Source organism: Orcinus orca, chromosome 12 (assembly GCF_937001465.1).
Source record: "Orcinus orca chromosome 12, mOrcOrc1.1, whole genome shotgun sequence".
Lineage (NCBI taxonomy): Eukaryota > Metazoa > Chordata > Mammalia > Artiodactyla > Delphinidae > Orcinus > Orcinus orca.
The window spans coordinates 70,530,835-70,558,197 of record NC_064570.1 but is presented as its reverse complement, the minus strand read 5'-3'; the positions used below and the strand labels follow the sequence as shown (position 1 = coordinate 70,558,197).

The 27,363-nt window shown below is 41.3% G+C and overlaps 2 protein-coding genes across 7 annotated transcripts in view; one reads left to right on the top strand and one right to left on the bottom strand.

Moving 5' to 3' along the window:
* The window catches only part of MRAP2 (melanocortin 2 receptor accessory protein 2), a 102,644-nt gene extending 86,775 nt beyond the window's left edge, over positions 1-15,869 (top strand). For 2 of the 3 annotated variants that reach the window (XM_033428510.2, XM_049695362.1), the window contains exon 4: positions 9,913-15,869. In XM_033428510.2, coding sequence (XP_033284401.1) covers positions 9,913-10,306 — 394 coding nt within the window. In that variant the 3' untranslated portion in view covers positions 10,307-15,869. The remainder of the gene's footprint in view (positions 1-9,912) is intronic. The other variant, XM_004270069.3, reaches the window with a different exon arrangement.
* An 8,791-nt stretch (positions 15,870-24,660) lies between these two features.
* The window catches only part of CEP162 (centrosomal protein 162), a 156,953-nt gene continuing 154,250 nt past the window's right edge, over positions 24,661-27,363 (bottom strand). For all 4 annotated transcript variants that reach the window (XM_049695336.1, XM_033428509.2, XM_004270068.4 and 1 more), the window contains one exon: positions 24,661-26,198. In XM_049695336.1, the coding sequence (XP_049551293.1) occupies positions 25,989-26,198 (210 nt within the window). In that variant the 3' untranslated portion in view covers positions 24,661-25,988. The remainder of the gene's footprint in view (positions 26,199-27,363) is intronic.

Here is a 27,363-nt window from a genome sequence, read left to right as displayed (position 1 = left end):
TCCAACTTGGGATCATATTAGCATAAGAACTTCAGTTCTAGAGTCACTGCCTACTCATTGGCTTCTGTTCAGGAGAGGATGTGTCATAATCAGACTATGAGACAATAACAAACAGCTCCGCAAATCTCAGTAAAACACAACATGGGTTTTCATTGTGTTCAAGTTACACATCTTCTGAGGGTCAGCAAGGGGTGGACAGAAGCTTCTCCACTGTAGCTGCAGCATCTCCAAGGCTCAGCCTCCCGGGTTCCTGTGACAGGGAAGGGGGCATGAAGAGATCTCACACCTGCCCTTCTGTCCTTCAGCCAGGAAGCGGCACACACCCCTTCCTCTCACAGATCATTGGCCAGAACCAGCCACAGCCACCTGACCACCAGGCTGGGCAGGGTAATCTGTGTTTCCAGGAGGAGAGAAGAACCAGATATGAGTGAGCACTAGTAAAGCAGACCAAAGAGGGAGAAAGACTCTTATAAAGCTGACATCGCCTTTCTTAAAAGCTTCTAGGTCCAAGAAGCAGCTTTAACGGGGATTATTTTTCTCATGGAATATCTGCTGTTGTGTGTGGGGAAAAAAACCCTCTTACCTGGATCCTTTAAAGACAATGAAGATAAAAGAACCATTTTTCCTGTGCTTTTTCTGCTAAGGAGCTATTTATTCTCTTTACCGTCTTGTTAAAGTATTATAACCCCATTATCATAAATCTGCCAGAGAGAAAGAGTACGGGAAAGGCTTGTACCACATTTTTATGTTGAATATTTTGGACTTTTTTTTAAAAAAAAGATCAAGCCCCAGACATCATACACCTCAAATACCCTCTTTTGTAGCCTTTGCTAAGTGCATTTTGTCCAGGTGGGGATGGTCTTCGTTTAGGGGTGAGGACAGGTGACCTTGTAAAAATGGAACTTACATTTTACCTTGAGTTGCAATTTTCCTGAATATGACACTCACTAAAGGAGGGGTACAGCGCACCTAAAAGCTAATAGCAAGAGAATGTCTGTGCTCAAGGCCTTTGCTAATGACCAAGGTCACAGGAACCAGCTAAGTGCAGATGTAGTGCAGAGTGGTTCCCGAGGTAGAGCCGCCATTCTGAGAGGTCTCCATATATCAACAGGTAAAAAATCCAACTGCTTTATGTATCTGATCCAAGTTATACACCTCTGTTCAGGAGTCACTTTTAATTCCCCATCAGTTACAAGGTGTATCCTGAGTGCACAGCTGTGGGTGTGCTGAGGGCCATCCTAAGGTAGCAGAATCCTTCTTGCCTCAGAGAGACTGACATCTGCCTGGCAAGTTGGAACTACCAACGAAAGCAACCAAAAGGCACTTTCACACACACGCAAGGATTTGGTTGGTGCCACTGTTAGGGCTTGTTGCATGAGATAAGGCTCTCAGCACAGGCTATGGCTCCTGTGAAATGGTTATTATTATTTTCCCACTGGTGGTTCATCACAGAGTTCAGTAGGTCTTTGGCTTACGCATCTCTAAAAGTCCACTGAAAGTGACTGCTGGAAACACTAGGTTCCCACAGGCTGGACTGCCCCCCACTTTTCATGACTGGGGCGAACCTGAGGCATGCTAAGACTCAGTACAGCAGCAGGCGCTCCATTTGTAAAAACTCATCATAAATCTGGAAAATTCCTAAGGGAATAACCCAGAATCTTACGGGTGTTTTCCCTCTGCCAAGCGAAGGTGGGAGAAGTCTGCCCTCCTGACCTAACTTCTCGTAGGGTCCCAGAGGAAGGAGCACATCCCTAAACACTGGAGGGGGCTGTGCCTTTCACAGGAATCAGGGCTCTGGACTACCTGCAGATACAGCCGTCCGGTGCATTGATTGAGCGTCGAATGATGGCAAGGCCCTTTGAGAGATGCAAAGATGAATAGCGTACAGCACAGCAGTATATGGGAGAGAAAAGAGCATACCAAATAGCTCTGACATGAGACAGGAAGGGCTGCATCCTGTAAGGCAAGGTCAGTAAAATCGAAAGGAGCACAGAGGGGGGCAGATTCCTTCCTGCTGGGAGATCAGAGAGTCTCCATGGAGGCAGGGACATTTGAGTTGGACAGAAAAGGACGTATTTGATTTTGACAGAGAAGGGGTAGGAGGAACAGCACAAGCAAAGGCTCAGAGGGGGACAGTCAGGTCCCATATGGCCGGACGGTAGGGTTGGCGAGGGGACTGGTGGGAGCTGACACTGGAAAGGCCATGTGATGTGGGAGAGGATGGTCTGAAAGCTCAGGGAGAAGAGTTTGGGGAATCAATGAAAGTTTTGTGAGCAGGGGAGTGTCATGGAAGCAAATGACATGCACTGCAAATGCCAGAGGACTGGATGGGTGCTCACGACGGAGGATCTCTATTCTGGTACAGAAAATCCCACAGGTTCAGACAATACATGACACAACCCAGAGTGAGAAGGAGAAAAGACCAAGAATCAGAACAGTCTGAACAGTCTTTTTACTCTGGCTGGTGGAGCTTGGGGATGTCACAATCAATAGGTTAAGTCCAAATTGCATTTCTTATAACAAGCTGAAAATGAGGACTAGAGATTCTTAAATAAGTAAAACAAGTGATTTCAAGATTCTATCAAAATAAACAGTTGTCATCTTTCAAAAGTTAGGATGACACGGGAGAACTTCTTGCAAACATGCTAGCTAGATCTCAGTTTCATGATGACAAAATTTAGAATAGGTAGGAATGTGACAAAAATAATGAAAGACACTAAAATTCTTGGTGATTCTGAATTTTCTAATTGTCTTCGTATGTTCAGGCTCCTATAAATACCATAGATATTTACTAGATGGCTTGTAAGTAACAGAAGTTTATTTCTCACAGTTCTGGAGGCTGAGAAGTCCAAGGTTGAGGTGCTGGCGGGTTCACTGTCTGGTGAGGACTTGTTTCCTGGTTCATAGATGATGGACTTTTCACTGTGTCCTCATATGGAGGAAGGAGAGAGGGATCTCACTGGGGCCTCACTTGGAGGGTTAGGTTTCAACATGGGAATTTTGGAGGAACACAAACATTCAGTCTATAGTACAAATATTCTTCAGTATCCTTTCTTTTCTTTATGATACTTATAACATGATATTAATTGCTAGCTCAGTCAACATCTCACAGTTTCTCGTTCTTTCAGTGTTCCAGTTATTGAAGTTTATGCCTTCTGGTTTTAATTATCATTTTAATCAAGATGGTATTTAAGAGGTTAGCCCTTGTAATTTTAAATTTTCACAGGTGTAACCAAGGTTGTGGAAGAACAAGTTGATTTTCAGCTGTTTTAACTGCTCTGATAGGTGCCAGTGAGCATCACTTTTCCATATGCCAACTGAGTTTCAGAGGATGGGAAACTCGCAACTAGCCTTCTTCTCTCCGTCATGGCACCCAGGTTATCTACCAGGACATGTTTTATAAGGTTGGAAAGACAGCCTTAACAATATGGCACATGTTTCCTGAAAACTGAATTAAGGCAACATCCAGCAGCAGAATCCCCCCTGCCTAATTAGTGAGCATCCTTTGCTATTCCAACATTAAGTGTACAAGAACATTTTCAGGTGTGACTCATGAGGGCTAGTCTGCTTTAAAGACTGGGTAACCACTGGGCGGGGAGAGAGTTCACTGGGCTATATTGAAGCCATTCTTACCAATAAATGGTGGGAAGTCTCCCCAGTGGAACCTGAGTCTCCTGCAGCCTCCAAAGTGGGCCAGTTATGGAAGGTGCAAGATGCCCTTGCAGTAGCTCTGTGGTCTGTGAGCTCCAGCAATGCAAGGCATTGGTGCCATAGAAGACTCTAGGACAGAGCTTGGGGATGCGGGGAGCACTGCAGGGTACAGTCAGAGACAGTGCTTCCCTTGGCCAGAAACAGGTGCAGGGCAGTCCTAGATGTGGCTAGTTTGCTGAATCTCTTGTATCTCTGGAGCTGGAGTCACACTCAGGATCTCTAGTAACAGACCATCTGTCTATTAAGGCTCACCAGTCCTATTTTCAGCCTTACCTGGGTATGCCCTCAAATTGATTGCCAACCCTGGCTACGCCCTCGAATTGATTTCTGCAACTGTAGGAGAGGCCTCCTGCCAAGGCAAGAGTTGCTTTAGTTTTGTGATCTCTTCATGATTGATGCATTCACTCATTTAACAAAAAGTTAATGAGCACCTACTCTATGCCTAGTACCGTGCTGGGTACTGAGGACATAGACAAGAAACACACAATACCTGCAGCAAGAGCTGATCGTCTTAAGGAAGGTGCTAGACAAGTAAAGAAATGGGCTCAATACAGAGTGAGATGGCAGATGGAGAGAAGCACCCAGTCCTCTGGGAGAACATCCCAACTCAGACTGGAGGAGTCAGGGAAGAAGGTGGCACCTAAGATGATTCAGGAAGGGCCAAGAGGAATTAGGCAGGTGGGTTCCAGTTTCAGTAATGGCAGAGTAGCATGTTTCAGTATAACCTTGCAGATAACAATTTAAAATCTGGACAAAGGACTTCCCTGATGGCACAGTGGTTAAGAATCCATCTGCCAATGTAGGGGACATGGGTTCGATCCCTGGTCCGGGAAGATCCCACATGCCACGGAGCAACTAAGCCTGTGCACCACAACTACTGAGCCTGCTCTCTAGAGCCCGCAAGCCACAACTACTGAGCCCGTGAGCCACAAGTACTGAGCCCACAAGCCACAACTACTGAGCCCGTGTGCCTAGAGCCCGTGCTCCGCAACAAGAGAAGCCACCGTGATGAGAAGCCCATGTACTGCAATGAGAAGCCCGCACACCGCAATGAAGAGCAGCCCCTGCTCACCACAACTAGAGAAAGCCCATGCACAGCAACGAAGACCCAATGCAAGCAAAAATAAAATAAATTAAAAAATAAATAAAATAAAATCTGGACAAAATATAATGAATGACTATTGGAAGGTATTGGAGAGTGAACGTTAGCATACAAAAACAGAAGGGAGAAGGGATTTTGGCCCTTGAAGGAAGGACACTTCAGTAGTTTAAGTCTATGGTAATATGGCTTTTAACCTGAAATCTGCCAATCCACAAACCTGGTATATCTCTTCATATATTAAGGTCTTCCTTAATTTCCCTTTGCAACATTGAAATTTTCAGTGGACGGGTCTTTCACATCCTTTGTTAAATTTATTCCTAAGTATACTATTTTTTTTTTGATGCTGTTGTGAATGGAATTTTTTTTTCATTTTCTTATCCTTCATTACCTATGTGTAGAATACAATGATTTTTGTATAAGGTCAATTGAAAGGAAAGTTCTTCTTCTTTTTTTTTTTTTTTTTAACAGTCCTGGAACAACAGGGTAAACATATGGGAAAAAATGAACCTTGACCCCTATCTCAACATAGACCATAAACCCAAAGTAGAAGCTCCTAGAACAGCTCTGTCCAATAGAACTTTCTATGATGACAGAACTGTTCTCTGTGCTGAGTAAGTAGGTGGCCACTGGCCACATGTGGCCATGGAGCACTTGAAATGTGGGTAATATGACTGAGAAACCAAAATTTAAATTTTACTTAATTTAAATTTAAATAGATAGCCATCTGTGGTTCATGGCTATTGTATTGGTTCTAGAAGAAAGCAAAGGGTTTGTGATTTGGGGGTCAACAATTATTTCTTAGAGAGGATATAAAAAGCACTAACATAGAAGATAAAAGTTAATAATTTGAAGTTAACTGAAATATAAAGCTTCTGCTTATCAAAAGACATCTTTAAGAAAATGAAAATGCAAGTCATAGGTCAAGAGAATGTTTGGAACACATACATCTACCAAAAGACTTGTATTCAGAATATATGACAGAACTTCTACAGATCAATAACAAAAGGTAACCTCAATTTTAAAACGGGCAAAATTCTCACACACAGGCTCCTCACAAAAGAAGATAAACCAATAGCCAATAAGGGCATGAAAAGATGCTCAATATTATTAGACATCAGAGAAATGCTCATTAAAATCACACTGAGTGTCACGTCACTCCCACGAGAATGACCGACATTACAAAGATGGAGAGCACCCAGTGCTGAAAAGGATGTGGAACAGCTGTAATTCTCATGCGTTGTGGAGAGAGTGTAAGATGGTACAACCACTTTGGAAAACTCCACAGTTTCTTATAAAGTTAAGAAACATCTACTATACGACCCAGTAATTCTACTCTTAGTATTTGCTCAAGAACAATAAAAATGTGTATCTACAAAGAGACTTTTCAAGAATGTTCATAACAGCCCCAAACTGGAAACAACCCAAATGCCCTTTAACAGAAGAATGAATAAACAAATTGTAGTGTGTTTGTACAACAGAATATTACTGAGCAAGAAAAAGGACAGACTACTGCTGCATGCGACATCATGGACGAACCTCAAAAGCATAATGCTGGGCAAAGGAATACAGGCACAAAAGCCTCTATATTGCACGCTTCCATTTGTATGAATTTCAAGAACAGGCTAAACTAATCTGCGGTGATAAAAATCAAAACAGATTGCCTCTGGGAGGTGGAAATTGACTGGAAGTTCAAGAACAGGCAAAGCTAATCAATGGAAATAGAAATCAGAGCAGTGTTACCTGAAGGGGCTGGAAATTGAACGGGAGGAAACTTTCCAGAAGAAAGGAAATATTCTATGTCTTGACTGGGAGGGTGGTTACATGGCTGTATATATCAATAGAAACACACTGAAGTTTACATTTAAGATCTATGGATTTCAGTACGTAAATATTGCCCGACGATGAGATGAATAGTAACGAAATAGAAGCAAGGCGTGTCCGTGATCACAATTTTTCACACACAGGTTTTTTAATTTATCAGGGAAACAAAAGAGGAAGAACAGGGTGGTCTGTTGAGTATTTAATGTTTACCAGACTCTAAGAGAACAAAGATGGGCTTTTCCCTTGTTCTCAGGGAGGGAGAATCAGACAGATTGCACCGTTACCACACCCAGAGGTCATGGGGAGAGAAAAGAGCGGGGGTGAAACAGGGAAGGCATCTTAGTGTCTATCGCCTGGGCTCTGCCCTGGGGAGGGTAAAAACACTCCTAGTCTTCTGTACCTTCATTCTTCAGCAAGCGGCGGGGATGGTGGTCAGTGGACTCAATTTAATCCTGAGAACATGTAGCCTGGGTTATAGAAGAGCTGCTGTACACAGCTGGGTTTCTGGGTCGGCCTTCACACTCAGCTGATGCTCCGGGCAAGCTGGAAAGCTAGTACTCAGAGCTTCTTAGCCTGGAATTGGGGGATGGTGTGACCCCAGCAGTCCTAACAATACTTTTTCCAAACATGTTAGTTCCCTCTTTTCCTAGGTGACATTTTAGCTTCTTAGGTCACAGGTTGCTGGCACATTCATCGCTGTTCTCAAACACTTTTTTTTCTTGTCTTTTTTTTTTTTAAACATCTTTATTGGAGTATAATTGCTTTACAATGGTGTGTTAATTTCTGCTTTACAACAAAATGAATCAGTTATATATATACATATGTTCTCATATCTCTTCCCTCTTGTGTCTCCCTCCCATCCACCCTCCCTATCCCACCCCTCTAGGTGGTCACAGAGCACCGAGCTGATCTCCCTGTGCTATGCGGCTGCTTCCCACTAGCTATCTACCTTACGTTTGGTAGTGTATATATGTCCATGCCTCTCTCTCGCTTTGTCACAGCTTACCCTTCCCCCTCCCCATATCCTCAAGTCCATTCTCTAGTAGGTCTGTGTCTTTATTCCCATCTTACCCCTAGGTTCTTCATGACTTTTTTTTTTTCTTAGATTCCATATATATGTGTTAGTATACAGTATTTGTTTTTCTCTTTCTGACTTACTTCACTCTGTATGACAGACTCCAGGTCCATCCACCTCACTACAAATAACTCAATTTCGTTTCTTTTTATGGCTGAGTAATATTCCATTGTATATATGTGCCACATCTTCTTTATCCATTCATTTGTTGATGGACACTTAAGTTGCCTCCATGTCCTGGCTATTGTAAATAGAGCTGCAGTGAACATTTTGGTACATGACTCTTTTTGAATTATGGTTTTCTCAGGGTATATGCTGTCACTGTTTGCAGATGACATGATACTATACATAGAGAATCCTAAAGATGCTACCAGAAAACTATTAGAGCTAATCAATGAATTTGGTAAAGTAGCAGGATACAAAATTAATGCACAGAAATCTCTGGCATTCCTATACACTAATGATGAAAAATCTGAAAGTGAAATTAAGAAAACACTCCCATTTACCATTGCAACAAAAAGAATAAAATATCTAGGAATAAACCTACCTAAGGAGACAAAAGACCTGTATGCAGAAAATTATAAGACACTGATGAAAGAAATTAAAGATGATACAAATAGATGAAGAGATATACCATGTTCTTGGATTGGAAGAATCAACATTGTGAAAATGACTCTACTACCCAAAGCAATCTACAGATTCAATGCCGTCCCTATCAAACTACCACTAGCGTTTTTCACAGAACTAGAACAAAAAATTTCACAATTTGTATGGAAACGCAAAAGACCCCGAATAGCCAAAGCAATCTTGAGAACGAAAAACGGAACTGGAGGAATCAGGCTCCCTGACTTCAGACTATACTACAAAGCGACAGTAATCAAGACAGTATGGCGGTTAGTTTTTAAGATCAGATTTTTCATACCTGTAACTTGATTCCATGTCCCCTGCCCCATGAGAACTTGGTCATAAGTGCTGTATCTTGAGTGATGGGATGGGAAAGAAGAGATTTAAGTACTGAAATCACTGAGATTACACACTCCAGAGCCTAATTGTTGTCAGGTTCTATTCTGGATTTGCAAGTGTTCGGACATGATTCTTGACCTTATGGAGTCACTACCTGTGTGGGAGTCACCTTTCTATAAACCTGGAAAGAATGGTGATTAAAGTAGGTGGGCTATCAGGTTATTCAGTTTGCCCCTGCTCTTTCTGTCAGGCACTCATGGGACTCATTGAGAGTTATTTTATTCATCCATTCACCGATTTATTACCATTGAATTGCTAATTTGTTCCACACTAAATGAAACAAGGAATCAGGAACTGGAGTATTTTTGCACTCTTATAATTGATTGTGTCAATCAAGCAGGAAATCTGACCCCTCCTTACCTTAGCTTATGCCTTTGTGAAATGGGTATAATAATTCTTGGCCTAAGTGACAGCATGGGTCAGTTTTTTTTGTTTTTTTTTTTTTTTTTTTTTTCCGGTACGTGGGCCTCTCACTGTTGTGGCCTCTCCCATTGCGGAGCAACAGACTCCGGACGCGCAGGCTCAGCGGCCATGGCTCACGGGCCCAGCCGCTCCGCGGCATGTGGGATCTTCCCGGATCGGGGCACGAACCCGCATCCCCTGCATCAGCAGGCGGACTCTCAACCACTGCGCCACCAGGGAAGCCCAGCATGGGTCAGTTTTGAGAATGGGGTGAGATAAATGGATATGACAGTGCTTTGACAAACATGAAACTCACCCCTGTGAGACAGTATTGTTGTTCAGTCTGGCCTGATGTCGGCCAGTGGTTCTAAACCTGACCACGAGTAGTGATCCTTGGGGATTCTATGAAACTACAGACTACCCGTCCCCACCTCCGGAGATCCTGAGGGACTGTAACCCAGAATTCTGCATTTTAAGAAGCACTTCAAGTAATTCTGATGCAGATGATCCAAGGGTCCCGCTGAGAAACACTGGTGTGTGATGAAGCATATCAAGGATCCCTCAGCAAAAGGTCTCTTTGCAGGATGGTCCAAGGGCCCTCACCTTGTGACTTTTGCCTTGGGTTTATTTGTGCATGTTCAGAAGTGACGTCTCACAGTTCTGATGTTTGTCTGCATGCTGTGTACGGGGACTTGCATTCCATAGATGCCGAAAACCATGATTCTGCAGATAACTAAGCTGGAGTGTAAGCAGTCTTTTTTTTTGCTTTGCTTTACAGCAATGCAGAGTCTTCGGAGAAGAGATTCAGAATGAACAGCTTTGTGTCAGACTTTGGAAGGCCAATGGAACCAGATAAGGTCTTTTCTCGACAGGGCAATGAGGAATCCAGGTCCCTCTTTCACTGCTACATCAATGAAATGGACCACTTGGACAAGGCCAAAGGTGGTCTCCAGACCACAGCCCTTGACAGTGAAGTTCAACTTCAGGAAGCCATCAGATGCAGTGGGCAGCCAGAGGAGGAGCTGAACAGGCTCATGAAATTTGACATCCCCAACTTCGTCCACACGGACCAGAACTCCTCCTTTGGGGAAGATGATCTCCTTATTTCAGAACCACCTATTGTTCTAGAAAATAAGCCAGTTGCCCAGACCTCACACAAAGACTTGGATTGAGAGGCATGTATTGTAAAGTGTCTTCCTGAAGATGTTGGGTCTGTCTTTGTATAGCAAGAAATCTTCATTCACCAAGATTATGTGTGGTTGTGTATGAGATACAGAGAGAGAGACAGAGAGACAGAAAGAGAGAGAAGAGAGCCCCCTCGGAAGAATGTTGATTAAGCTGAGTGTTTATACCTTTAAACACATTTGGGGCTTTTTGAGGAACCGAGTATTTACACTGTCTCATCCTCCTTGTCATTGAAAAACTTGGCCACGTATTCAGTGTCAGTGTTCTTGAATGGGGTTTGGCATATTGCATTCCTACCTGCCACTACCACGCTCTACCTTCAGCAAGTTGCTTTGCCTCTCTGGGCTGCCACCTTTTTAACTGTAAGGTCTGCGGTAGATGATCCATTCCAGTTCTAATATTTTGTGAATTTATTGTTTTGTATTCGGATGAGGCTGGATATACCCAAAGCAGTATAAACCAGGGCGCTGCCTCTTAGCTCTTGTTGTAGCATCCCCCAGGTCTGTAACTCCCACTCAACCCTTAACTGAGCCCAGCTTTTGTCAGGGGCCTGAGCATCTACCGGGACGTCAGGAGTCTCGTTTCTCATGGTCACTGTGGCTAGCATTTCTATTGCTTGTGCTGAAACAGCAGTTCTGAGACCCTACAGCCACCCACGCTCAAACCTGGAGACAGCCCTGCCCCTCCTCTCCTGGGATGAGTACCAATGCATGGTACATTGTAGGACAATCCTGTCCCCAGAAATGTATGGAAGGTTGTCAGCTGGGTGAGGGGAGGTGCCCCCTGTGTCTCTGTGTTGGTGTAACTGTGTCTGGTCACACTACTGTGCCATTGGCTAGTGAACAAGAAGAGTGCTATTTGCTAGGCTGTCTGTTTACCTGGCAGATGTGGCAGTGATGGTCATGTGGCTAGTGTGTGGGCTTTGAGCTGGAATGGTGAATGGGTTATAAATACCCCATCAACAGATATTCAAGGTGGCCTGGGGCAACCCAGAGTTAATTTCGTGAAGGAATCAAACCTGCACACTGTTTTGGAAACGACTTGGTTTTGCACAGTCATGCTGCATGCATGGCCAGCTGCTAATCTCTGGGTGGCATTTTCATTATGGATTTGTTTACCACCTGTCTTGCTTAAGCTGAAAAATAAATCCATATACTGCACCAGAATTTTCTCAGCTTCTTTGCTTTCACATCCAATTTCATTTAAAAATGATTCCATGTTTATAGTGTCTCAATTTCTATCATCTCTAGGATCCCAGTGGTCTGAGTCATGCACCAGATTTCATTTAGGAATTATTCCACCAAAAGAAACCCCTTTCCCATAATGTCTTTTGAGGAAAATATTATTCTTTAAGAATCTAACACTAAACAGTAGGACAAAGCATGGAACATTTCTTGTAGTTAACACACAGTCTTGCAAAAAGAAACTTGCTATTTTCATTAAACTTGCTATTTTCATTCATTAAAATGTTGATTTTAATAACTTTTACTAATGCAAATATTATTAATAACTTAAGTAACAAAATTTAAACCATGGGTTATTTATTATTAAGATTCAAAACTATTTAAGTGGTATCTTATTTAGAAATAGATTTATTAGAAGACTGAAGGATATTCAAAAGATAGAAAAATACCCATGATGATACCATCATTTTTGTTAATTAAATGTCAAGAACTGTGACAGGTCTAAGATTTGACCCCTTTCGAAAGCTAGCAAGTTAGCATGACACAGTTCTGTGGAAGCTGGCAGGAGACACAAGACTCCTGGGTCAGATACAAAGAACTTTATGACCACACAGCAGGCAACACATGCAACATGTTCATCGGTTCCTGAATCATTTCCTGTTGCTGTTGTAACAAAGGACCACAAACTCAGTGGCTTAAAGCAACCTGCGTTTATTCTCTTACAGCTCTAGAGTGCGGAAGTCTAAGATCGGTGTCAGTGGGCCAAAATCAAGGTGTCCTCAGGGCTGTGCCCCATGCAGAGGCTCCAGGGAAAGACCCATTTTCTTGCCTTTTTCAGCTTCCCGAGGCTGCTCACACTCCTTGGCTCAAGGCCCTGTATCACTGTCACCTCTGCTTCCACTTTACATCTCTGTCTCTGACCATCCTGCTTCTCTCCTATAAGGACATTTGTGATAACATTGGATTATCTACAGTAATCTCCCATCTCAAGATCCTTAACTTAATCACACCTGCAAAGTCCCTTTTGCCATGCAAGGTAACATATGCACAGGTTTTAGGGATTAGGAAAGGACATTTTGTTTGGGGGGGGGGGCGTGAATTATCCTACCACATTCTTCTCTTTGGCCCCAAAGATTCATGTCCATCCCACATGCAAAATACATCCATCTTATCCCAACATCCTTCAAAGTCTCAAATATTACACCATGAAATCAAAGGCCAATATATAGTCAAAATAGTATCAGCTCAGAAGTCCCAAATGACATCACCTTATTCATCTAAGTCAGGTATGGGTGAGACCCTTTGTATGATCCATCCTGGGGAAAAAGTCTCCATCTGTGGACCAGTAAAACTAGAAACAAGTTATCTGTTCATAAAATGCAATGGTGGGACAAGCATAGGTTACCAGTTCTAGACATTCCTGTCCAAAAAGGGAGAAACTGGAAAGGAGAAAGGAGTCACCAGTTCCAAGCAATTTCAGAATTCAACCGTGCTAATTCCATTAGGTTGCAAGGCCCGTAAATAATCTTCTGTGGCGCATGGCTGCCCTCTGGGCCTGCAGCTCTACCCTTGAAATTGTCCTTCCTTTTTCTTGAAGGGTAGAATGTATTTGTAACTGAGTAGTTTATCAACCTGTTCCCTGAATGTAAAATTTGGGGGAGTCTGCCAGCCTTCTTTCCTCTTGTTCTGTCTCTGTCCCCAAGTTGGCAGTGTTTCTGCTGGTATAACATTCTCAAGAACATTGTGAGTCTCCTCAATATGTCACATGTGCTCATTCCATCAGACAAGAGGCGTAAATTGCATCACAGAGTCATTCTTTCTTGAGGCAGGGGCATGACCTTTGGTAAACCAAGCCAGTCAGGGTAAGGCAACTTCTACTTTGACCAAAGGGCAATTGTCTAGAGAAGGAGGCACTAGTAGGCCAGCATCCCCAGCAGCTGGGAATAACACACTGGATAGTAAAATCTGGGTAGGACACCACCAGCACCCTTATAAACAATAACAGGTGACATTTATTGGGCACTAAGTGGCCTCTGTGTTAAGTTAATTTTTTGTAAACTTACAGTGAGAACTCTCAACACAGAGGCTTAAAGAATCCTTTTAAATAGGAGTTAAGTCAGGATATTTCTCTGCTCAAAATCCTGCAATGGCTTCTCATTTCACTCAGTGAAGAAGCTGGAGTCCTTGCAATAACCTCAAAGCTTTCCTCCCCCCACCCCCTCGGCTGATCTCATCTCCTGTCCCCCCACCCCGGCTCACTCTGCTCCAGACACAATGGCCTCCCTGCTGTCCCGTGAAGACAGCAGACATGTACCCATAGGGCTCTTGCCCTGGCCGGTCTCTCTGTCTGGAACACTCTTGCCCTAGATATTCACATGGCTCCTCCCTCACTTATTTCAAGTCTTTCCTCAAATGCCTTTTGTTGTGGGTCAGATCGTGTCTCCCCCCCGCCAAATTCATATGCTGAAGTCCCAACCCCCAATACTTCAGAATGTGATCTTATTGGGAAATAGGATTGTTGCAGATGTAACTGGTTAAGATGAGTTCATTAGGGTGGGCCCTAATCCAATAGGACTTGTATCCTTATAAAAAGGGGAAATGTGGACACAGAGACATGCATAGAAGGGAGATGATGGATGGGAAGATGTAGAGAGAAGATGGCCATCTACAAGCCAAGGAGAGAGACCTGGAACAGATTCTCCCTCCCAGTGTCGATTCCAGTCCTCAGAAGGAACCAACACTGCTGACACCTTGATTACAGATTGCAGCCTCCAGAACTGTGAGACAATAAATTTCTGTTGTTTAAGGCACCCAGTTTGTGGTTCTTTGTTACAGAAGCCCTAGCAACAAATACCCCCTTCTCGATGTTCTTAATGAGGCCAACTCTGGCCATCTCACTGTAAACTGGGGACTGCATTTCCCTTATCTCTGCCCCGGCACCCCCATTTCCCAGACCATATTCTATTGCTCTTTCTCTACAGCGCTTATCACCTATCATACTCTACAGTTCACGTGACTATTCTGTCTGTTGTTTATTTTCTGCTCCTTCTACTAGAATATAAATTCTGCAAGGACAGCGATCTTTATTTTGTTCACTGATAGGTCCCAAGTGGCTTGACCGGTGCCTGGAACACAGTCAGTGGTCAATAAAAATTGGCTGGATGGAGGGAGAGACTGTTTCTTGTATTTACAGGTCAGAGAACTAAGGCTCTGGGAAATTCAGTATTTTGCTCGGGCACAGAACCAGTAAATGGCCAGTCAAGCTGGGTGTCAAGTAAATAGTGAATGTGGGGAAGGCTTGAATGATTCCCGTTCTGTTGGTTAATATTCCTCTGGTATATCTTTTGTTCTATCTCTAACTTTTGACCTCTCTCTGTTATTCTTTTAAACTTTCAATCTGTTTTAAGTTTAAATGTTGCTTTGTTTCAGATTAACAAATGAAATTTATAAATTTTAATTTGTGAGTTTATTTCATCTAAATATACTGTGATTACCAATGATGTTTTATTTCTAGCATTTTATTTTGTGATTTCTATTTACTTTGCTTTTCTCCTTTCCTGCTTTATACCTTGCAGCTGTGGTTAAGAGCATGGGGTCTAGAGATAGCCTGTCTGGGCTTGGTTCCATCACTTGCTAACTGTGCAGTCTTCACCAGGATACCTAATCTCTCTGAGATTCACTTCCTTCATATATAAAAAGGGATACTATCCACCTCAAAGCTTGTGAGCCTTAAGTGATGAAATATATAAAGAACTTTTAGAATAGTGACTGGCCTACTCTGAAGGCTTTATTTTGGCCCCTTTATTTTTATTCTCTTTTTAAACAATTATTTTAGAGATTACCCTTGAATTTTAATGAACTTACTAGATATTGCAAGTTAAAATGTTGTTTAACCCACCCTGTGAATTGTTTTATTATTAGTGTATTTTATTTATTTTTTAATTTAATTTTTATTTTATATTGGAGTATAGTTGATTTACAGTGTTGTGTTGGTTCAGGAATACAGCAAAGTGATTCAGTTATGCATATACATATATCCATTCTTTTTCAGATTCTTTCCCCATATAGGTTATTACAAAATACACAAACAGCTCATGCAGCTCAATATCAAAAAAACAAATGACCCAATCAAAAATTGGCAGAAGACCTAAATAGACATTTCTCCAAAGAAGATAGACAGATGGCCAAAAAGCACATGAAAAGATGCTCAACAACACTAATTATTAGAGAAATGCAAATCAAAGCTACAATGAGGTATCACCTCACACCCGTCAGAATGGCCATCATTAAAAAGTCTACAAACAATAATTCTGGAGAGGGTGTGGTGAAAAAGGAACTCTCCTACACTGTTGGTGGGAATGTAAATTGGTGCAGCCACTATGGAGAACAGTATGGATGTTCCTTAAAAAACTAAAAATAGAATTACCATATGATCCAGTAATCCAACTCCTGGGCATATATCCAGAAAAAAAATAATTTGAAAATATACATGCACCCCAATGTTCACTGCAGCACTATTTACAGTAGCCAAGACATGGAAGCAACCTAAATATCCATCAACAGAGGAATGGGTAAAGAAGACGTGGTACATACATACAATGGAATAGTACTCTGCCATAAAAAAGAATGAAATAATGCCATTTGTAGCAACATAGATGGACCTAGAGATTATCGTACTAAGTGAAGTAAGTCAGGCAGAGAATGACAAATATCATATGATATCGCTTATATGTTGAATCTAAAAAAAAAGATAAAAAAGAACTTTACAAATTTACAAAACAGACTCACAGACATAGAAAACAAACTTATGGTTACCAAAGGGGAAAGGTGGGGAGAGGGATAAAGTAGGAGTTTGGGATTAACATATGCACACTACTAGATATATAATAGATAAGCCACAAGGACCTACTGTGTAGTACAGGGAACTCTACTCAATATTCTGCAATAACCATTGCATTTTATATATCAGATGTTATATATATTTTATTTACATAAGTTCTGTTTAGTTCTTTTAAAAAATTGATCTTTTTTTTATGATGTCCTGATTTTTCATGTTTTCTATGATGTATTTTATTTTTTTAATGACTCATTCATATTTCTTTTATGCTCTCTTTTAGATTGTTTCATAATTTTAGGCTCCAGAATACTAATCATCCTGGTTGTTGGGGTAAGCTACTTCTCCCTCATGGCCAGTTATTTACTTCTATTTTTTGTCGTGTGTGTGTGTGTGTGTGTGTGTGTGTGTGTGTATGTATGTGTGCATGTATGCATGTGTACTGTAGTGTGAGCTCTCCACAAGCATTATTTTTTCCTATGATTGTCCCATACATTCTGCTTTATAAAAGTTTCCCTAGAGAACAATTTTGTATTGCTTATCCTAAGGACCCAAGTAATTTGATCAATCTGGAATTGTTATGTTTTTTGCTTGGGAATTCCTGAATCATAAATAGAGTATACATTTGGATTCCATATCCACATGAAACGTGGGCTTGGAGTTTAGATTTTTTATGGGAGACTTTTTTCCTAGAGACCCTGGAAGCACCAGTTTCTTCATCCCTTTCCTGTGTGTGTGTGTGTGTGTGTGTGTGTGTGTGTGTGTGTAGTTCATTCAGTCTCCCTTTCAATGAAGGGGCAGCTCATCCAATAACTTTTATGAGGGAGGTTTCTATAAAGGAAGTCTCTACATCTGGTATGAACCCTATTTTTTTCTAAATAGACATTATAGCCCTATTCACTGCAGATTAAAACCCCTTCCCTCCAGAGTGTTGTGGCATCAGCTTACAAACTTGCCATTCTGGCTTTAAGTGTCCTCTTTATATGTTACCTGGGAACTTCTCTCTCCTTCATAGTTAGCCCTATATTATTTTAGTTGTTGTTGTATTTTATCCAGCATTACTAAAAGTTTTACTTAAAAGAGATCCAAATCAGCTCAATTCACCATGTTTTCCAGAACTGAAAGCTTCAGTTCTAGAGTATCAGTTTGATTTTTCTTAAAAATAGATGCCAGTGTATTTCTCTGGTGAACATCTTTATACTGTCATCTATTTTCCCATAATTGCCTCTATTTTCTTTAATATATTGAAGGTAATTATTGTATAGTCTTTATTTTTAACTCTTTACATCATCTGTGGGTTTGCATCTGTTGTCTAATGTTTCTTATTCTCATATTATCAATCATGCAGTCTTGACACTTTTCATGTCTAGAAATTTTTTATTACTTGGCAGACATTGTGAGTGAAAATCCATTGATGCTACGTATGTTATCTTCCATGAGAGAAATTCCCCTGCCCCTTCCTGTTAGGCAGACAGAATGAGGGGCTATCATCTCACTCCAGTGAGGCATTGAGGTGGGTCAGGACTGAATTGCTTTTTCTTAAAATAGTTTTGGGGTATACTTGGCAAAATAATTTTTAACACTTTTAAAGTATACAATTTAATACATTTGACCTAAGTGTTTCTCCAAGAAACCATCACCACAGTCAAGACAATGAACACACCCATCACCCACAAAAGTTTTCTCCTGCCCTTTTGTAATCCCTCCCTCCCCATCTCTTCCCCTGGAACCATTGATCTGCTTTCTATCACCGTATATTGCTTTGCGTTTTCAAGATACTTGTATGAATGGATTCATGCAGTATCTATTCTATTTTGTCTGACTTCTTTCATTCAGCATAATTATTTTGAGATTCATCCATGTTGTGTGTATTAATGTTTATTATTTTTTTGCTGAGTAGTGTTTAGTGCTGAGTTATTGCTGAGTAGTTCATTGTGAGTAGTGTTTAGACCCTACTTGTTTAGACCCTAATTTGTTTATCCGTTTACTTGCTGATGGATCTTTGGGTTATTTACAATCTTGGCTACTATAAATAAAACTGCAGTGAATATTTGGTTACAATTCTTCGTATGGACACATGCTTTTATTTTCTAAAGCACCTAGAAGAGGAATGTCTGGGTCATATGGTAGATAGGTGTTTACCTTTTTTTTTTTTTCGGTAAGGTGTTTACCTTTTTAAAGAAACTGCTTAACAGTTTTCTAAAATAAGTGTATTACTGTAAATTCCTCACAGTGTATATGAATTCTTATTGCTCTACTTCCTTGCCAATGCTATGTAAGGTCAGTCTTTTTAATTCATTCTAGTATGTGTGTAGTACTATCTCATTGTGGTTTTCGATTGCATTTCACTAATGGCTAATGGCATTCAGCATCTTTTCATATGCTTATCATCCATCTGGATATCTTTGTGAGGTGTGTTTTCAAGTCTGGCTCATTGTCATATTGGGGAGTTTGCTTTATTATTGAGTTTTGGGAGTCCTTTATTCTGGATATAAATTCTTTATCAGATATATGATCTGCAAATAGTTTCTACGGCTTGTCTTTTCATTTGCTTAACAATGTTTTTGAAGAGTTTTGAAGACTGTCTTCATTTTGATAAAGTTCAGTATATCAATTTCTCTTTTAAGTGGATCATACTTTTGGCATTATAGCAAAGAAATATTTGCCAAACCCAAGTCATAAATGTTTAATCTGATGCGTTTTTTTCTAGAAGTTTTACAGTTTTAGATTTCCTATTTAGATCTATAATCCATTCTGAGTTAATTTTTGTGTATGCTGTGAGGTATGGAGCAAAGTTCATTTTTTTTTTTGCATATGGATATCTAATTCTTCCAGCACTATTTGTTGAAGAGATCCTTTCTCCACTGATTTGCCTTTGCACCGTTATTGAAAATCAGTTGTCCGTATATGTGTTGGTTTAGTTCTGGACATTCTATTCTGTTGCATTATTTTATTTGCCAGTTTTACACCACTATCATACTTCTAGATTACTGTAGCTTCAAAAAGTCTTAAAATCAGATAGTGTAAGTCCTCCAACTTCATTTTTCTTATTCAAAGTTGTTCTGGGTACTTGGGGTCCTTTGCATTTTTATATGAATTTTAGAATCAGTTTTTAAATTCACTTCCTTACATCCTGTTCTGCCCAAATTCCACCCATTTCTTTGGCCATCTCTTTTCCAGAAAAGGCTCTCCAGAACCCAGGTGAAAGGAATTTCTCTTTCTTCTGTGCTCCATTCACACTTCATAATACTTTTATTGCATTTATTCGTATTTGGCTAGATGTAATTTTCTGATCTTTCCTGCCATATAGTAAACCTTTCAAGATCAGGAATCTTGACTTTGTTCCCTTTGTCTGCTGAAAAAACTAGTTTTATACGTTGCAGGTGTAAGCCCTGCATTAACAGCTCATTTCCTGCATATTGTCAAGGAATCCAACAGATTTAGAATTGCTTATTCTATTGTTTATCTCCAAGATGGCTCTTTCTTTATCATTTCTATTACTACTACTGCACTTTCAAAGAAAAATGGGATAATTATTTTCCAAATATCAAAACATAGTATAATTGACTTGTGGTGCTAACTACATGCAGCTGTGTCTTAACAAGCTACTTATTGTTCACATACTCCCTCACTCATTGAACTTTTGGGAAAATGTCTATCCTTAAAGATATCAGTGATATCTTTGGCTGTCAGGGCAGCAGTACCTCAACTCAGACCTACTGTATTTCTGATAGTTCCCTCCAACCCTACTCTAGCCCTCCACTGGGGGAACAGCAGTTATGCCCTCTAAAAGCTTATTATTTCTCAGGAAGAGTTTCTGTATGAAGTATAATCATGTCCTTCTTATGCGGACATTCAACCCAGAGATCCGGCAGCAGGGGAAAATGTTTAGCCTGCTTTTTGTAGAGACTAAACTGTTCCATACTTATTAGGAACAAGTACAATGAGGAAATTGTTTTAGCACCTAACAAATTAGCGGCATAACTGTATGATCGCGGAAATCAGCTTTCCCATCACGCTCAGGCCTTACGTTGATGTGTCACTTACCTTGGGTAATGTTTTCTCCTGTGAGCAATGTAAGGTTCAAGACACTTAAGAATGGCTTTTTGTTTTCTTCCTTGGTCTTTCCACATTCGTTACATCTGGTGAGATCACATGGCTCCTGTTTATATGCCGCCCAGCACTAATCATTTTTTAAAGGATCCCATGTTTAAAAGGCTAGCAGACAATTAGTTGGAAGATAGAAATCCTCTTAGAGTTTTGTCCTAAGGTAAAATCTTGGTTAGTGGCTAAAGAAAATTCACATTAAAATCTTAAATACAGTGATATAAACATTTTTAAAAATGCTGAACTCTTAGTTGATTCCATTAAACACTATAGCAGTTAAGCCTGTTTCTGTGGCAGCCTTAAAATGATTCCCTCCTTATCAGAGTCCTTGAGAGGCCCCTGCCATCATTGTCAATATCATCATGATCATCATGATGGAACTGATTCCTCTAGGAGATTCTAGGAAAATAAAGAGATGGGTAGGGGATGTGTGTGTGTGATTGTGTGCATATGTAATGAGAACAGTGATCAGACGTTAGATGCAGGATACAAGTTCCATTTAGAGAAGATTTGATCATGAAATCCTGATATGGATGTGAACAAAGGAAGTGGTGGGAGTGAGATGGCCCGTGGAAAGGAGGAGGAAGTGAGCAGAGGTGGGAGTATAGGTGGCTCGGTTAGAAGATCTGCACATTGATGTGAATGAGGGGAGTATGGTGGGCAAAATAATGCCCCTCCCTCCTCCCCAAGGTGGCCAGCTGTGAAAATGTTCCTGTACATGGCAAAAGGGACTACAGATATTTTAGGACAAAAATCTAAGAGGATTTATACCTTCTAATAACTTGTCTATTAGCCTTTTAAACACGTGATCCTTTAAAAGAAGATCAGTGTTCGGCTGCAAATAAACAGAAGTCATATAATCTCACCAGCTGTAACGAATGTGGAAAGGCTAAGGGAGAAAAACAAAAAAGCCATTCTTAAGTGTCTCAACCCTTACATTGCTCACAAGAGGAAACATTACCCAAGGTGAGCGTCACATCAACATAATACCTGAGTGTGATGGGAAAAGAGGATCCTGAGAGGAGGCCATGGGAAGAGTAGCCTGGATTATCCAGGTGGGCCCAATCTAATCACATGGGTCCTTAAAAGAGAACACTTCCCAGCTGCTTTTAGAGTCAGAAGGGGATGTAACCGCAGAAGAACGTTCAGATGCAAGCTTGCTGGCGGTGAGGATGAAGCGGAGGGCAAAAGCCGAGGGATACGGGTGGGCTCTGGAAACTGGAAACGGCAAGGAAACATTCTCTCCTAGAGCCTCCAGAAGGAACGCACCCTGCTTTTAGCCCGGTGAGAACTGTGTTGGACCTCTGACCTCCAGAACTGTAAGGTGATAAATCTGTGCTGGTTTAAGCCATTAAGTTTGTGGAAGTTTATTACAGTAGTACAAATACTAGTAACATAGGGAGGATTTGTGTAAGAGATTAGAAGTCTGCTGGAGAGGGAGGCCGGGGTAAGGATTCGGACATTTACACCTAAAAAACAACAGAGTGAAGTGGGAAGGGGAAATGCTCAAGCAGAGCTGGCAGTGCTGTTTGGCGGACTATTTGGAGTGAGGAGAACACTGGAGCAGAGGAATCAATTAAACCTCTACCAGAAAAATAAGGAGTAAAATGGTGACAGGGCTTCAGTGGTGGTGGACATGGGAATGGAAAAGGACATTGATATAAGCATTATTCTGAAGAAATTGGCTACAGGTTTGATGACTCCATGTTGGGAAAAGTTACTCAATGTATGGACTGAATGTGTCCCCTCAAAATTCATCTGTTGAAACCTATTCCCCAGTGTGATGGTATTAAGAGGCGGGGCCTCTGGGAGGAAATTAGGTTTCAATGTGGTTGTGAGAGTAGAGCCCTCCCGAATGGGATTAGTGCCTTTATAAAGGTCCCAAGAGATCTTGCTTCTCTCTCCTCTCTGCCATGTGAGAATACAATGAGGAGACAGCCAGGAAGCAAACCCCCACCCAGATAACCTTGATCTCAGACTTCTCAGCCTCCAGAATTCCTTGTCTAAGCCACCCAATCTATGGTAATTTGTTACAGCATCCCAGATTGACGAAAAGGGTCAAGAATGCCTTAGAGCTTGGAACTCATTGGAGAATGCTGCAACTCAGGGGAGTGGGCAGCTGCTTTCAAACATGCAGACTTTTATGAGAACAGTGGGTAATTCTGGCAGGAATTAGGAACAGGGGCTGGCACTCAGGAGAAATGAAAGGTAGGGATCAGACCCAATGTTACCCTGCTGGTAGTGGTGGCTGTACCATGAGTATGAGAGTAGATGTGATCTCTGGGGATTGGAGGGAGCAGAGGGTTGTATGCAGATGGAGGTGAAAGGACAAGAGAAGGTGATAAATTTATTAAGCCCCTGCTATATATGAGGGACTAGGCTGCTATGAGGCTCTGACCCCAAGCCAGGGGAGTGAGCACCTGCCTGATCTCATTAGGGTTCCTTGCACGTGGCCTTGATAATGAGCAAAACAGGTAAGACATGGGCATGCAAATATCTTTGATCGCTGACACTGCCTGGATCCGGTGGGAGAAAAAACCAATCTGCTTCATTCCACTCAGGCTTCTCCAATGAGCAGGCTCAATGTAACCCTTTTGTCAACAGTCCTTCTCTAATGACTTCACTTTTGCCTGCCTCACAGATCCTTCCCCCAAGTAGCTTCTAGATCCTTCTCCAAGGAGTTAACACAGACCACGTACAGTTCTATGATCTGTCCTCTGCATCAGGACTTTCTCATTGTAATATCAATACCCTAAGGTGGGGACCACTGGCAGGCCACCAGGAGTTCAAGAGCAGGCCAAGCTTACTGAGACTAGCTGCACTGGACCAGACTCCTGCCGTGTTCCTGCCTCTTCGCTTTTGTGCTCCAAGGATGCACACCTGGTACAATTATCGCACCCCCCCCCCCGTTTTTTGTCCCCTTTTCCACAAAGTCTCGTCTCTTGTTACTGAATTTACTAACAACCCATTTTATTCTACTAATGGAACTTGGTGCCTCTCCCCCTTTCCTCTGAGATTAATACTGCCCTTCAAACTGATTTCTTACAACAATCCTAGAGAGTAGGTGTTGGTGGGAAAAAATGTTTCCCCGTTTGCACTATTTAAGTAGTGGTGATGGAAGCTTTCAGCAAACCTGGAGAGAAAACTGGACGTACTTTGGTTTAGAGGGAAGGAAATAGGTTAATTTATGCTAGGAACTAATCCCTTACCAAGCTGGACAGGTGCTGAGAAGGAATACATGTGCTTTTCATTAAAGACTCTTCGATAGAAACTGAAAAAGGCTACAATTAACAGGTTCAAATACTAAAGTAGAATTATCCGCAACTTGGATTAGAAAACTTTCAAACTTCACTATTCCAACCATTGCTAAGGGGCTCTTCAAAGTAGGAGGCCATTGAATAGTTATGTAACTACAAAATGTCCAATTCCAAGTAAGCTTACCTGTTATATAACATGCCTGCAGATATTAGACCTACCCAGTTAGAGCCCTTAGGAAGTATGAGTGGGAAAGAGGAATAGATGTTTCCATCTTCTTGGCATTTAGTCACAAATTTAGGATTTTTCTAATATAGAATGGGACCCTAATACTAAAGCCTGGATTTCTGAGGGTTGATGGGTAGATACTAGTTATGGAACGCTGTGGGCTCACAATAGATCCAATCAGAAATCTCTGCACAAAAGCAGCGGTGAGAGCAGCAACCATGTCTCTTGACCAGGTTCCCGAAGGGAAGGCCTGTGGGTGCAGGTGTCCTACGACATTGTGAGGGAGATGGAAGTGGTAGAAGAGGACTGATAATTTCTGGAGTCTGAATCTTCATAAAAGCTTTCCTTTTCAAGATAGCCTAAATGTGCCCACCTTCTGTGTTCTCATCCTAGACCCTCAGTGCAATAACTAAGGGATGGGGTATGGTCCCCAAGGTTTCTAGTTGTAACTAATAGTTCTGATAGTACGTATGGACCTTTACTCTGTAAGTAAAACTGAAGCTGTGCCATGTGCACAGCTTATTCCAAAACAGAATATGGAGTCCTCATCAATGTAGGATGCACCTTCTCTGTAAGTGATAATCTAGTGTCTGTACTTCTTGTGTTTCAGAATCAGCTGTGTTTGTGCTTAGAATGAACGGCCCATGGATAGTCAAAAAAAACAAACGGGGGCAGGGTGTAGTTATAAATGAGCAGGTTTGCAAATAAAAAAATCGACAAAAGCACACTCAAATAATAACAAAATAGTTTATAACTTAAAATTCTTTCACATAAAAAACAACAAACTATAATTAATGCGTTCTACCCTCTTAGGAAAAGGACATTAAAAATTCTGGACATAAATTGCATTCCTTTAATTTCCACATTTCACATTTGCTACCTATAATTTCACTAAGATTTATTTCAACTGTCCTTTATAAAGCATTTCACTTTGTAATGATTATTCTAGAACTGCACTTGCTGGCATGTAGTTACTGAGCACTTGGAATGTGCTGGTCCAAACTGAGATGTGCTATAAATGGAAAACTTGCCAGATTTGGGGGACTTAGTATGAAATAAAGAATGTAAGAACCCAATTTTTATATTGTTATTTTAGATATATTACATAAATTACCAAAATTAACTTCATCTTTTTAAATGTGGCTACTAGAAAATTTAAAATCACATGTGGCTCGCACGATCCTTCTACTGGACAGCACTGGGCCAGAACATGTGAAAACAAAGTCGCTGCAGCTTTAACTTACCAGTTATCTTGGATGCCCACTATCTGCTTTTGGAAATGAAATTGTAAAACAAAAGAATAATCTGGCTACCTTTATGCATGCTCTTAATTTTTTCTAGTGAACATATATTTACTTTTTAAATGAAGTAAAAATGTTATATTCTGTTTATAACCTTAAAGTTACAAAAAAGGGACTGACATTTAAGACATGTAGCATGAAAGATTAAAACAGTGAATAAATCAAATTCCCCTATTACTTGGGAAATATATTTTGCACTTTTATATCAGGTGCAAAATGAGGCACCTAGAGGTAGGAGTGGAAATCTGGGAGAACACGAGAGTTCACTCCCCATCTACTTGTACAGAAGTTACAACTCTCAGAGTGATCACGGAAGCGCCACTACTCTAGTGCCTGTCCGAGCCTGTGCTCACATTCCTCTGTGTCTCTGTGGGAAAGAGGAGCTGTCCTTCTGGCCAGGAATTAAGAATACACACTTAGTCAATGACGGCAAGGTATTTGCAACTTTGTTTTCTTTGCATATCTAGCGCGAAAGTGAGACCTTTTGCAATAAATCTCACTAGTTCTAGTCACCTGACAGAAAGGGACTTGTCCATAAATTATTTAAAATGTGACTGGTTAATGATTTTCAGTAAAATACACCATTAATGCTGCTCTTTTTTTTCCCTCCTAATCGGTAAAGGGTAATTTATTTTGAAATGTTGCTTTTGTGTTCTGGCAACATACTGTTAACACTTTTTTCAAAAGCATCCTTCTGACAGAGACCCCATCCACCGTCCATCTTCAGGCCTTTCTGTGAGGGCACATGAAATGCGAGTTTCTAGTAATGCTCTGGTGCCTTCACTTCTTCTGCCAAAGCAACTGGCATGACCAACCCCTGCCGGTGCAGCTCTCGGAGAACATCCAAAATCGAGTCTAACTCCGTGCGGAACTTGTCCAGCTCACGATTCTTCAACTGTGCAAGTCTTTTCCATTTCTCAATTTCTTTGTTTTGCTCGGTTTCTACTACTTGGTGTGTCTGCTGTATTATCTGCAAATTAAAAAATGCCGAATTACTTTTAGAGTTCATAGTGTGGGTGAAGAACCTCTAATAGCCTCAAAGAGCTCAAGTGGGACGATGCTGATGACGGTAAACCTGTGACCTATATATCAGAGGGGAGGGAGGCAGAGGGAGGGGAGCATTACCTAACGGGCCCCGCTGGGTCAATAAACAGGCTTGTAAGTAAAGAGTAAGTGGGAATTTTAGTATCTAATTCTGATAGGGAGTTATGGAGTTTAGTCTTTTTCTTTTAAGCCATGGTGGGGGGAGGGGGGAAGGGTACCTTTAAAGCATCCAATACCTTGGAATGAATCCAAACATCCCCCAAATGCTGTTTTTGTTTTTTTCTAAGAAACTTTTTTTAAATTTAATTTAATTTTTGGCTGCATTGGGTCTTCGTTGCTGTGCGCAGGCTTTCTCTAGTTGCGGCATGTGGGCTCGGTAGTTGTGGCTTGCAGGCTTTAGAGCGCAGGCTCAGTAGTTGTGGCGCATGGGCTTAGTTGCTCCGCAGCATGTGGGATCTTCCCGGACCAGGGCTCGAACCCGTGTCCCCTGAATTGGCAGGTGGATTCTTAACCACTGCGCCACCAGCTAAGTCCCTAAAATGCTGTTCTTAAGAACAGTACTTGGGATGCAATCAAGACAGTTTTAATGCAACACATGTCATTAATGAACCATACATTGTAGCGGCAGGAATTATATAGGATAAAAGCACATACATCTATCACGTGCCAGGCTTGGCTTTAAGCATTTTACATATGTTAACATTTCATCTTGCCAACACACTAGGAGATATTCTACATATTCATCCCCATTTAACAGGTAGGGAAAGAGACGCACAAATAAACAAAAAATTAATCTGCCCTAGATTCACACAGAACCCATTGCAGGCAGAGTCACGATTCACACCCAGGCAGGGTGGCCCCAGAGTCCCTGCTCTTAACTACCACACTAGACTGCCTTGCTTATGTGGGTCAATTTTTTTCAACTGTGAAATGAGTGTACCTTGTCCAGTAGCTTACAATACTGTTCTTATAATTTCAAAATACGTCATCATAAGGGAATCGTTAGTCACAGGCACTTCAAACCACAGAAAGCTATAGACATACAAAAACAATTAGTTAGGGCAACAAAGCCAATAATGTCGCCAAACATT